Source organism: Kalmanozyma brasiliensis (assembly GCF_000497045.1).
Source record: "Kalmanozyma brasiliensis GHG001 unplaced genomic scaffold PSEUBRA_SCAF1, whole genome shotgun sequence".
Lineage (NCBI taxonomy): Eukaryota > Fungi > Basidiomycota > Ustilaginomycetes > Ustilaginales > Kalmanozyma > Kalmanozyma brasiliensis.
In genome coordinates, this window is record NW_015961948.1 from 297,428 (window position 1) to 310,022 (window position 12,595).

At 58.7% G+C, this 12,595-nt stretch overlaps 6 protein-coding genes across 6 annotated transcripts; 3 read left to right on the forward strand and 3 right to left on the reverse strand.

The window, feature by feature from the left end:
• Positions 1-444: 444 nt before the first annotated feature.
• On the forward strand, positions 445-1,749 carry PSEUBRA_000132 (Protein phosphatase 2C (PP2C)-like domain protein; the record flags this gene model as incomplete). The annotated part of the gene is made up of 1 exon (XM_059464316.1): positions 445-1,749. One exon carries the CDS (start codon positions 445-447, stop codon positions 1,747-1,749), a length of 1,305 nt encoding a protein of 434 aa, XP_059320945.1.
• A 387-nt stretch (positions 1,750-2,136) lies between these two features.
• On the forward strand, positions 2,137-2,801 carry PSEUBRA_000133 (uncharacterized protein; the record flags this gene model as incomplete). The annotated part of the gene is made up of 2 exons (XM_016435771.1): positions 2,137-2,537; positions 2,609-2,801. 2 exons carry the CDS (start codon positions 2,137-2,139, stop codon positions 2,799-2,801), a joined length of 594 nt encoding a protein of 197 aa, XP_016294740.1.
• Positions 2,802-2,902: 101 nt separating this feature from the next.
• On the reverse strand, positions 2,903-4,846 carry PSEUBRA_000134 (Acyl-CoA dehydrogenase/oxidase C-terminal; the record flags this gene model as incomplete). Its single annotated transcript, XM_016435787.1, has 1 exon — positions 2,903-4,846. One exon carries the CDS (start codon positions 4,844-4,846, stop codon positions 2,903-2,905), a length of 1,944 nt encoding a protein of 647 aa, XP_016294741.1.
• A 370-nt stretch (positions 4,847-5,216) lies between these two features.
• Positions 5,217-6,962, reverse strand: PSEUBRA_000135 (Cytochrome b5-like heme/steroid binding domain protein; the record flags this gene model as incomplete). The annotated part of the gene is made up of 1 exon (XM_016435788.1): positions 5,217-6,962. The coding sequence occupies one exon, from the start codon at positions 6,960-6,962 to the stop codon at positions 5,217-5,219; it is 1,746 nt and encodes a 581-aa protein (XP_016294742.1).
• Positions 6,963-7,893: 931 nt separating this feature from the next.
• Positions 7,894-9,291, reverse strand: PSEUBRA_000136 (uncharacterized protein; the record flags this gene model as incomplete). The annotated part of the gene is made up of 1 exon (XM_016435783.2): positions 7,894-9,291. One exon carries the CDS (start codon positions 9,289-9,291, stop codon positions 7,894-7,896), a length of 1,398 nt encoding a protein of 465 aa, XP_016294743.2.
• Positions 9,292-11,019: 1,728 nt separating this feature from the next.
• PSEUBRA_000137 (UspA) lies at positions 11,020-11,985 on the forward strand (the record flags this gene model as incomplete). The annotated part of the gene is made up of 1 exon (XM_016435772.2): positions 11,020-11,985. One exon carries the CDS (start codon positions 11,020-11,022, stop codon positions 11,983-11,985), a length of 966 nt encoding a protein of 321 aa, XP_016294744.2.
• Between the last annotated feature and the right edge of the window lie 610 nt (positions 11,986-12,595).

Consider the following 12,595-nt stretch of genomic DNA (forward strand, 5'->3'; position numbering starts at 1 on the left):
GGCGGCTGACCTGAATTGCCAAGAGAAGCTCAAGTCGAGCCTTGACATGTGTTCAAGCAGTCCCGAGATGGTCTGTTCATCACCGAGCAGGTCTCTTTGAGCTTTTGATGAGCATTGTGAGGGACAATGGGCGTAACACCATACGACCAAATTCCCGTCCCACGCGTGTGCAGCCTTGTGCGTGCCAACAGCGTCATCTTTCGGTCGGATTTCGCGGTGAATTTGGCTCGGCTAACCAAAAGTTCGTCAACGAAAGACTTTTTGCGGAGATGGCTCAGCCGTGCCTGGTGTTGACCGTCCTCTTTTCTCCACCATCACGGCGACGAACATTTCACATCCGCAGCATCTTCAACGGAGCATCTCTAGATACAAGCGCATACACGGCAGTGATCATAGCCATTTCAAGTCGAGCCGTAAGCGCTCGTCCTCGAGCTCAGAAGCAAGATGCTGCCAACAGGAGCTGCTGCACCATTGCGCTTGGCCGGTCGAGGCGCCAGATCTCTCCCCTCGAACCTCTCCAAATGCGCTTCTACAGCAAGAGCAGCGTCGCGGACGAGGCAGATCAGCACTGCGGTGCTCTCGCCAGCGGGTTGCTGCCGCCGCGCATACCCAGTCTCTTCGTCCTCAGCAGTCAAACTTGGCCCCAGCACATCCAGACACTTCACATCGGCATCAACTCGGTCATCGCAACAGCCATTCCAGTTTCTCACGGCGTACGCATTCCAGGGCAAGCCTCGTCGCTCCGAGGACCTCTCACAGGAAGGTGACCCGTCAGCGTCTGCATCTGCCACCGAAGAAGACGGTCAATCGTCAGCAGCATCTGACGCGAGTTCACGGAAGAAGGAGATCGGCTTCCCTGCCGACAGCGAGATCGGTCGGTGGAGGGACGAGCTATTGGGGGGTGGTGAGGCAGGGGAAGACTCGTTGATGTGCACGTCCATGGGTAAGGCAGGCGACATGGCGATAGGTGTAGCAGATGGAGTAGGTGGATGGACCGAGAACGGCATCGACCCCTCTCTCTTCTCCCAAGCGCTCATGTTCTACGCCTCCAGGTCAGCAGCACAAGCTTCAGCAGAGCCCGACTCGGGGATCGCACCCAACCGCATCCTCGCCGAATCATTCGAGCAAGTCCTCAAGGAGCCTCTTGTAGTCGCCGGCAGTGCAACCGCATGCATCCTCACGCTCGACTCGACCACTGGTAAGCTCCAATCCGCCAACCTCGGCGACTCTGGCTTCGTCATCCTTCGTCAGGGCACGGGCAAGCAGGGCGTATTTCACGCCAGCCCACCTCAACAGCTTGGCTTCAACACCCCCTTGCAGCTCGCCAAGCTGCCCAAAGAATGGGCCCAGGAAGGCTCGATCGCCAACACGCCCAAGGACGCGGCTGCGTGGGACTGCACGCTCCAGCACGGCGATCTCATCATTGTCGGCACCGATGGGTTGTTCGACAACGTAGACGCCAAGAACGAGATCCCGCAATTCGCCAAGTTCATCAAGGAGAAGCATCACGCTTCGTACACGGCGAGACACGCTGGCGCGGATAAGGCGGATAAGCAGGACAGTCTGGAAGAGGATAGGGAGTTTGTCCAGGTGTTGGCGACGAATCTGGTAGAGTACGCAAAGATCTGCCAGAACTCGACCACCAAGCAGAGCCCTTTCGAGAGGGAAGCGGCCAGGTATGGGATTCATTTTCCCGGAGGAAAGATCGATGATGTTGCGCTGGTGTGCTGTCTTGTCATTGAGCGCTAGGGGAGGGGATCGTTTCATGGCCTTTGTACTTTTAGACATTCATCCTGCAGGGGAACACATTCGTTTGGTCCAAGTTCAACGCCGCTTCAATGAGGCTGCTGGTCGATCGAGCGGCTGACGATCAGGGTAGAGCTGTGTTGGTGAGGCACCGTTGAACATCGCTCTTGCGGAGAGGAAAAAAATTAGGCAGCAGCGCGCTCTCGCGATTTTGCAGGCTGAAGCCTCCACTTCCGCACGGGCAGCAGTCGCCGTACTCACCCGCAACCTCCGTCTCTCTAACCATCGCACATCGACACCGCTAACCTCGTAACTCACCACCCTCTTCAATCATCATTCGATCTTCAAATCACCGAAAGTCAGTCGCGTCATAAACAACAGCCTGCCAAGATGCAGACCAAGCACAGCTCCCGCGCGCATCGCCGACGATCGAGCTACGACGACCACAACGACGGCGACGATGAGGTCTCGTCGTGGGACTCGCTGTCCACTTCTCATCACAGCAGATCGACTTCTGCATCATCCTCGACATCGTCTGATGATGGAATCACATCCAAGCTGCCGACACTGCCCGACCTTCGCTTTGAGCAGTCGTATCTAGCGACCATCCGTGGGTTCCTTCATGAGGAGCACCCGTCGAAGTCGAGCGACGCATCCGAGTTCGTAGAGGAGAAGCATGGCCTCAAGACTGACGACAAGTCGAAAGAGGACCACCATCACAAGATCGCCATCACACATAGCAAGGCGAAGGACGAACACGAGCTGTGGCTCGGCAATCTTCGGGTGGAATGGTAAGTGTACCAACGCGGCGAAAGAACAGGCTCGAACAGACACGCTGACGTTTTTTCCTTCGTATTCACAGGTTTCCTATCCTTTACGTCACAGTCCGGGATCAGCTCCTTTCGCCATTGGTCCAAGGAGCCGTGTGGGGCTTGGGAGGTCTACTCCTGACACAGTTCCGCCAGTACCTTTCCGCACGAGCCAGCAGTCCACGCGTTGGCAGCTCCAAGCCGAAGCCGAGCATGCTGCGCAGTCTTGGGCTCAACAAGCGATGAATCGCCTCACAGTCACAGTCACACAACTCAATAACACCGATACCCATTCATCCATCCGGACCGACTGTGCAGATTTCAGCATCTTCCGTACGGCCGTCTATCTACAAATGGCTCTTGATCTGCTCAACCTTCTTCTGGTCCCAAGAGTATACCAGACCATGACCCAATTTCACCGCTCCCACCTCGCTTGCCGCCTCCTCCTGCGTCGCCGCCTTGAGCTGCGACACGAGTCGAGCCATGTCCGCGAACCCGGCCGCGCCATCCTTGCCGCCGATCCACAGCCGGATCAGGTAAACGTCCTGCTGGATGTGCTCCTCGTCCACGCTTACGCCTGCCAGCTTCTGCAGCTCGTTGCTCTGCGCCAAGGCGTCGATCTTCCAAGCCGTGTGTTGGAGCAGCAGCGCCGAACCCTGGATGGCCATGATCAAATCGAGGAGGTATCTGCTGAATCGCAGATCTGTCGTCTTCATGTGCCGTTCCAGGTCCAACCCTGTCAGGACCTCCGCGGTCTGTTTGAGGGTGGCGCCGAGGAACCTCACCTCGTCTTGCACCTGCCCCGCCAGCTTGGCGGGTAGACTCTTGATCACGCCGCCAATGTCCTCGAAGAACTCGATCAGCGCTTGACCCTTGGACTGAACGAGAACGCGAAGCACATCTAACGACAAAATCGCTGGTGTCCCTTCCCAGATTCGCTCGACGCTTCCGTCGCGAAGCATCTCGCCCATGCCTACCTCCTCCATGTACCCCTGTCCACCGAAGCTTTCCATCAGCGTGAGGTAGCATTCGGAGGCGCGGGTGGCGACAAACGCCTTCAACGCTGGCGTGAGCAGTCTCAGTCTCGTTTGATCGCGCTTTGTCGCCTGACCCGATTCGCTCGCCCCCATGAGCAGTACATTGGTGAAGAAGATCTGGAGGAAGACGCGGTAGGTAACGGTGACTTTGAGCAGTTGGTCGGTGTGCAGGGGGAGGTTGTCTAGTCGACCACCACCCAGAGCAGGTCGGATCTGGGCGTAGGCAGTGGCCGAACGAAGACCCCACGACAATGCACCGACTGCGCCACCTGCAGAGTACAACCGAGTGATGTTGAGTACAGAGGAGATCGTGGCGACTCCCCGACCGAGCGGGCCGACGAGCTCGCCGATGCAGTTGTCCAATTCGAGCTCTGCGGTAGGTAGATACTTTGTTCCCAACTTCCGTTTGAGCCGATGAACGCGGATGCCGTTGAGCTTGCCCGTCGCGTCATCGCGGATCTTGATCAGGAACAACGACAACCCTTTGCTGCCTTGCGTCAAGTCGGTGTTGGTTCGTGCTAGGGCGAGAGCGATATCGCCGTCCGTGGCGGAGGAGAACCACTTGAAGCCCGAAATGACGAACTTGTCGCCGGGGGCAGTTCGGGTCTCGTCGAGGGGTACCGCAGTGGTTTCAGTGCGAGAGACGTCGGATCCACCAGGACGCTCGGTCATCCACTGACCTGCTGTCCACGCTGTCTTTGGGTCGGTACTGACGAGCTTGGGAATGTTTTCCCGTCGCTGCGACTCGGTGCCGAACAGCTCGAGCACGCGCACCGCACCATCGGTCATGCTGATCGGGCACAGCACGACTTTGCTGACTGGGGTGAACATGACGCTTCGAGTGAAGGCGAAGAGGCGGGCGAACTGACCGAGTTTGGATCGACCTCCGCCGCGGATGGCCTCAGCACAGGTGTAGGATTCGGATACGATGCCTTCACTGGCAGCAACGCCTTTGAGCCGCTTCCACCCTTCGCCGGTGACAAGCTTGTCGACGCGTTGACCCCACGCATCGTACTGGACCAGCGTGGGCTCGTGTTGCGGGGTATCGAGCGTCGAAGCGATATCGGCGTACTCGCCCTCAATGCGGTCGCCGAGGGTGGTGAAGTTGGCGAAGAGCGGAGAGATTTGGGCGGGCGACAGGGCGTGAGGGCCCGATGAGAGGAGGCGCAGGATGGTGAGTCGGAGTGCCGGGTCCGACGTCCAAGGCGAGGCCACACGGAATCGCTCGAATTGAAATCCTTCTTCCGCTCGCATGATTGTGAGATGCTTCCGATGGTGTGAGTGAGGTTGGTGGTGAGGAGGAGAGAGAAGCATGTGAGGAGGAGGCGCTGGTGTCACTTGTGGGGGCGATCCCAAAGTGCGGGGTACGTGCGTGTGTGCGGCAGCTGAGCTCCGGCTCAACCGGCAGCTGAAACTCGTTTATGCGTGTTTCAACGTGATTTTCTTGGGACCCTGAGCCGAAGACCCTCTCCGATACCGCGGAACGTGAGCCGTGATCCTGGCTCACAGGCCCCTTTTGTCAAGGCTTTGCCCACAATCACATCGTCAGACAACACGAGTGCGTTCCGAATGAGGATGTCCTATTCTATGAGATGCAGAGTGAAGGTGTTCGATACTCTTCTTTTTACGCTGACGAAGTCTCCTCGGTCCTCGCGGGCATGGGGAAGAACTGCCTCGGCAGAACATCTACCATCTCAGGCGTCAACTGGTCCAACGAGGTGACACCGAGCAGCTGCATTCCCCTCTGGATCTCATCCTGTAGAATCTGAATCGCCCTTGTCACGCCTGCCTCGCCGTACCCGCTCTGAGCGTACAGGAACGGCCTCCCCAACCCGACCGCCTTAGCTCCCAGCGCTACGGCCTTCAGAACATCCGTCCCCCGCCTCACGCCTCCATCCATGAACACTTCCACCTTGTCAAACAGATCCGGCCGTCTCTGCCTCAGATCGATCAACACGTCCAGTGCGGCGGGTGCGTATTCGAGACTCCTGCCACCGTGGTTGCTCAGCACGACACCATCCACGCCGTGCTTGGCTGCCAGCTCGACATCCTCCACGGTCTGCACGCCCTTGAGATACAGCGGCAGCTTGCAGGTCTTGCGGAACCATTTGATGTCGTCCCACGTCAGATTTGGTTCGATGTACCCCGAAATCGCTTGGGCGACACCGCCGCCGGGGTTCTTGATGTCCTTGCCGTGGTCGACGCCCATCTCGACCTCCTCCCCCTTAGCCCGCATGTCGCGCTCTCGCTTGCCCATCACAGGCGCATCCACCGTCAGCATCACCGCCGACACACCCTTTCCCTCTACTTTGCGCAAGATGCGCTCCGACGCAGCGCGGTCCTTGTTAACGTAGAGCTGGTAGATGACGGGCTGACCGGGTTGGCGTGCGTCGAGCATCTCGTCGAGTCCGACCGAGGCGTTGGCGGAGATGCCTTGGATGATGGCCGCTTTACCTGCGCCACGGGTGAGGTTGAGCTCGCCGTCCGGATGACCCAGCTTGGCCATGGCTGCGGGCGACACGTAGATTGGTAGCGCGCAGTCGAACCCTCCCGACGAAGAGGTGGGGACGAGGTGGACGGAGCTATCGATCTGACCGATGGCACGCAGGATCCGCGGTCGGAAAACAACGCGGTTGAAGCTCGCCCGGTTCTGCGCTTTGGTGATCTCGTCGTCGGCGGCGGACGAGTAGTACGCCCACGCCTGGTCGGTCAGAATGCTCTCTGCGATGCGTTCAAAGTCGTCCAGGTTGAGCACGCTTCCGAGGCTCGGCAGGTTTTCGCGCGCAATGCGCCTCTTGCGGTCCTTTTCGCTCTCCTCCCCGGCCTGCTTGACGACTACCGTGGAAGGATCGACACTGCCCACGTGTGCGGAGGAGTCGAGGTTGTCGGCAATCGCAGTGGGCGGGTGGATGGGCTCGTAGATCTCCGTCACGTCCGTACCCGCGTTTTTGAGGATGATGTTGCGTCCACCGGGATGATTGTCGACAAACTCGGTGACGTCGTAGACTTCGCCCTTGATGACCACCCACAGTCCCTGGCCGCCTTCTGAAGGCAGCTTATTGTACTGCGCGACGGTGGACATGGAGATGAGCTTGTTGTCGGGATCGGAGGCTGCGGCGGGCGCGACGGTGGAGGGTGGAGAGCGCGCTTGCTCGCTATGCACGCTGCCGTTGGGGATGGACGAGGCGAGCAGGGCGAGACCGACCAGACCTGCGACGAGGCCCTTGACGTTGCTGCTACCATTGCGGGCCGTGCTAGAGCTGGAAGAGGAGAGGGCGCGAAGTTGGTGCGATCTCGGCGTTGATGAACGGAGCAGCGTCGAGCTGCCTGGTTTCGAACGTATCGAGTTGCGAAGAGCGGCCTTGAACATCTTTGCCACGTTGACGAGTGATGATGATGATGGTGGTGAACGAGCAAGTTGCTGCTTCTCCCAGTGTCCGATGTCCCACAAGCTTAAGAAGCTTTCGCCAAACTCGCTCGCTCAACACGCCGACCAATGACAGATCGGTCAATTGACCGGTTCCTTCTCTCGTCGCCGAGCAGCGCCGAGAGTATCAACCCCACTCGACCCCATGTCAATCTTCTCCTTCTCGAGCCGCACTGAGCAAAGACCCTTTTGGTGGGCGGCAAAACCGTTTCGACCTTTCTCCGGATCTTCCGTCCCCGCGTGCGAGATATTCCATTTTGAAAATGCCTCGCTGTGAGGGATTGAAATTCGTGCAGGTCGAATACAAGCCACAGCAACCCTCTGATTAGAAATTGCGGTCCGTGGTTCCGTTTGGACCCTGAACGCGGGCAGTAATCTTACAGGTTGCGAAAATCCATCGGCCTGAAGCTCGGCCAACCCACGGCGTCCTAAAACAGAGAGAGCGCGTCGCTGGCTTGCTGGCCGGCAGTGACTCAAAGCCGACACATGCTTTTCCGCAAACCATTGCCTTCATCGTCCACTGCAAACGTCCTCGCGATGGTTCTGACAACCTCTTCCAGCCGACAAAAGCTGTTCCGCAATGACATTCCTCCATGATCGACTCGCATATTGTCGATATGGTTGATGAGCAACTCGCGGAAACAGCCGCAGTCACAACGGGCCTCTCCATGCTCCAAGCGAGCGATCACAGCACTTAGGATACTTGGGCAAACGGATCGATTCGAGATTACGGACGACATGGTTTAACGGCGAAGCAGGAACAGAGAACGTGATGACAGGATGCAAGAAGGGTATAAGCAGATAGCAGTGCGATACACGACGGACAAGGCGATGGCGGCAGAGTTTGAGACAGACTGGCCCTCGAAGGAAAGCACTAGGCAGCTTCACCGTCACCGACAACACGGCGTGAGCTCATCCTTGGCGACGTTCGACGGCTCGAAGACACGGAAGAGGGAGATCCCTCTTTCACCGTCCTCTCCGCTGCAGCCTCATCGACAGCTTCCTCCTTCGCGTCATCGTCGCTCTTGACACGCTTGTTCGCCTCGTCCACCGTCTCAGCAGCGACGGACTCTGTAGCAGCTTCAGCGTGCACCTCGTGGCTAAGTGCGCTCGCCTTGCGCTTGGATGCAGTGGCAGGTACTCCCAGCTTGACCTCGTTCTGGTCGGCATCCTCCGTGTCGAGCAGAGGCTCCATGGTGATGGCGCTGGCAGCGAGCGGACTGCTCTGGAAAGGCGCAGTGGAAGAAAGGCCGTGATGGTTCTTGCTGTTGTCGGGGGGACTCGTGCCACGCGAAGGCGAGCTGCGGTTGTTGCGTCCATTGCCTGCAGCAGTGCTGCTCGCGTCCTCTTCGGCTGGGGCGACCGATCCGGAACGCGTGCCTGAACGTCGCGTAGACGAGGCCTGAGCTGTGATAGGTGCCGGCGAGGATGCCCTCGACGCAGGTCGACGCGATCGGCTTGTCGAGGGGACCGTGAGATGAGTCTCGGATGACGGCTTGACTGCGCTACGGCCTCGAGAAGAGTCACGGCTCATAGCTTGAGCAGTCGCATCTGCCTTGGAACTGCTGGCCGCAACGGCTTGAGCGACAGCAGTGGCGTGAAGACCACCACCGACGGTAGCATAGGGACTGCTGCTCTTGCGCTTCTTGCCGAGGCCCTTGACGCCGAGATGCTCGAGTTCAGCCTTGGAAGCGAGCTTCTTGGCAGCTTCGCGCTTTGCCGTCTGGATCGCTTTTTGCTGAGCTTCACGTGCTTTGGCGAGAGCAGTGCCAGGAGCACCAGGATATCGATCATTGGTGAGCGAGTAGATCTCGGATCGCTTGCCTGAGTTGGGGTCGAAGAGTGGGTGCGAGCCTTCGGCCGACCAGTGCGGCACGTTGGTGGTCACGATCGGCACAGACTGCTCGTCCTTATTCTGAGAGCGTGTGGTCACTGCGGTATCCTTGGTGACGATTGAGAGCGTAGGAGCTCGGAATGCTTGGAATTTGCGACCGCGCTTGGAGCCAGCGGCGTAGACCGTGCCGGTAGAGGACCTGACGAAGGACGAGGAAGGTGGCGGAGAGCCGGCAGCCGATGAAGAAGAGGAGGATGAGGATGCCGAAGCGGAAGCGGCAGCAGCTTGAAGGGCTTGAAGGGCGAGAATCTGGTTCTGCTTGGCAGCGAGCGCGATCCGGCTGAGCGGAGCCGGCATAGGCTGCGACGAGCGCATCGATGGCGGAAGAGGGCCCAGCGAGCTGTAGCCCCGAGGTGGAACAGGCACGGCGGATGTCATGTTGCCGTGATGGAGGGAGATCGCGAAGAGCTCGTGGCGTTGACTCGAGCGAAGAGGCGCGTTGATAGCTGGTGAGGCCGCGAAGCCGTCCTGCTGCGATGGTGTTGAAGCGGAAAGGGCTGGCGTTTGCTACGCAAATAGGCTGCTTCAAGGAGAACAGCTAGCCGACGGAGATAATAAGCAGCTGGATAGGATGGTGGCAGCGATGGTGGTGGAAGCGTGCGGTGCGGGTGATGAAGGCGGGATGGATGGGATGGGATGGCGACTGGGGGGAGCTGGTGCTGAGCATGCGAGGGAAGGGTTTTCTTGCGGGACGAGGCATGCGCATGCACTTACGAACGACCCTTTGGCGAGCAGCGGACGAGGCGGCTTGGACAGCGTCACCGACCAAGCCAGGGAGAGGATTGTGACATTAGGTTTGGCTCTCGACTGATTTTTGGTTGCTTTGAGCAAGGGCAGGGCAGGCAGCACCGGGTATCGTTTCGCTTGGGACGCGGCCAGACAAGCTCAATTTCTTTCTTGGTGGACTGTCCGACGACGCCCTCGGAGAGTGAAATGACTCTCTGCCCACCTGCAGCCAAACAGTCAACGAGAATTTTGACCAAAACTAAAGTGACGACGAAGAAGGGTCCAATCGAGATGACTGTTCCAGTGCCTCTCACCCCGCCCTCAGCATCAATTATGATGCACGATCCACTCGAGAAACCCTTTCTTTCTCCCACCTCGTCACGGCGCCGACGCCGGTATCTTTCCTATCGCACCTCAGGCTCGGTCTCTTCGGACAAGGATCATCGTGATTGCGATGCGATGCCTAACGAACCTTTCGTCACTCCATTTTCCGACCACGCAGAGCGAGTATAGTCCGCCAAAGAAGCGGGGCTGGGGTCAGGCGATACCCAAATCCAGAAAAAACTCTAAACTTGCATTTGCGAGCGACGAACGGAGTTTCAAGGGCGCTGGCTCTCCTTTGGCCCCCGTCGTCTGACGCCGACCTGATCGAGACCAAGCTCGACGGCCGATTCTTCCAATGCAAGAGGAGCGCTTGACTTTCCTGAAGGTCGAGGATCACTTCTCTTGCAGAACGGGATGTGTCTACCTCTCAATGAAGCATCGACACGACCAGCACGATCGAATGTGTGCTCTGCAGAAGGTCGGCACTACCTGCTCGAATTATACCGACGGTAATGCTTCCTTCGCCCGTTCCCGCGAGTTTCGGGACGCCTTGCGAGGAGACTTCTGACATTTGTCTGCGAGCGTCCGTCATCTCCCTGCCTGTCGAGGACAAGCTGTCCGGATGAGGGCCGATCAGCAACATGGGCGGTCTGTGATTGGGAGAGTGGCACAGGTCCACACGCTTACCGGATGACCCGCATCGAGACCCTGAACCGTGAGATGGTCCCTGCAGCTCATTAAAAAGTGATCTCGTGCGAAAATGAGTTCAAAGTGGAGCAACTGCCTGCCATCCATCAAGGGCTTGGCAGTCATCCGCTGCGCGATGCTGACATTCCACCTCCTACCTCTTCGCACACAGCCCCGACGGATCATCCGCTCCTTCCATCATTGAGCTCACCTCACTGTCGCTTTCCGAGTCGCTTACATCAAGACGGCATCCCGGTCCGAATCGCGAATCGTTTCGGCCTCACTTACGAAGATCACGACCAGGAGAAACCCATCCGCTACCACAGCAGAGACGACGGTTCGACAGGCCCGACGGCGGTCCATACGACCATGATTTCACGGCCAACAACGCCCATTCTCCATCAAGGTGGCTCGAGCAATCAGCCATCGGGGCGGAACTCGATGGACCAAGGGCGTCGAAGCATCACCATCGAGGAGCCCGAACGACCGCGACCAGCCGCCAGTCACACTTCGCTTACCTCTGGAACCACCACCGGCTCTTCCTCTCCGTCCCGCTCCGCTATCGTCGGCGATGGCTCATACGGTGGACGACGAGGCGGGCCAGCGATGAGCAAGAGTCGCACCAGCTCCTCGGGTGGTCTCAGCGATGTCAAGGCGGGCTATGAGCGCAGGGTTGGCTTTGACACCATGCCCGATGCCGACGAGACGAGCTCCGGCGCCTTCAGCTTTACCTTGCAAGTCAAGTCTCGCGGCTTCATGCGGACGAAGAACACGCGAACATTCATGGTGGCGGTAGACGACAATGCGCACTCCGAACGCGCGCTCGAGTGGCTTATGGAGAACCTGGTGGAGGACGGAGACGAGGTGGTGGCTGTGCGCATCCTCGACGAGGAAGCGTACCAGATCGACCAGGAGGACGCACGTGAGGAGGCGCGCGAACTCATGGCATCCATCGTCGAGCTCAACGAGGAGGCGGAAGACAGGCGCATCTCGATCGTCGTCGAGTTCGTCGCTGGTAAAGTGACACCGACGATTCTCGAGATCATCCACGTCTATCGCCCAGACAGCCTGACCGTGGGCACACAGGGAAAGTCGGCCAACAAGTTTCAGAAGATGCTTGGACAGCACCACATGGGTCACGTCAGCCGAGACATCCTCACCTCGTCGCCCGTGCCCGTGGTCGTGGTGAGACCGGAGGCAAAAGTGCAGAAGCACCTCAACAAGCGTCAGAACGATCCCAAACGCAGAGGCTACCATAACCTGGTCAAGGGCAACGGCGATCTGCCCATGAGCATCACCAAGAAGAAGCGCCGTTCGTTGCAGATTCCGACTTGATAGACACACGCCTTGATAGAGCTCCTCGACACGGGCATCATCGTCACCTTTGGCTCGCCGCAATTGTATTTGTATTCCCGCAGTAGACGCAACCTCGGTATCTCCATTCAAAGCTGGGGATGCTTTTCAAGAGGCTGAGCAGCCGAACAGCGTCTCAATGTGCACTGCTCATGAGAGGACAACGTCTGTGCGGCGCAGCGCTTTATCTTTCCCACAGGGAAGCGCAGCGCGTTCATTGGACCGCCTAATTTTGATCGACGCTCGGGCAAATCCGAACGCATCTAGCCGAGTTCACAGCTTCATCCTTCGGGATTGGGTCACTCCAGAGACCCACCAAGTTTGTGGGCAGCCGCGACGGACTGGCCGATGACGTTCATGTCTGCTGGTTGCTCGCTGAGGAAGGAGGTGGCGTGAGGAGTGTGAGATCAGCTCAAAAGAGAGGGCTTCGGGCGGACCGAGCCGAGGCGGTAGCTGAGAAGAACCGCCTTATCGGGCACCGTGCGAATTTGCGGGTGCGCCGCTCTTCACTTTGAAGAAGAGATCAAGGTGTCGTGTGCTCTCAACCCCCCCCCCCCCCCCCCCCCCCCCCCCCCCCCCCCCCCCCCCCCCC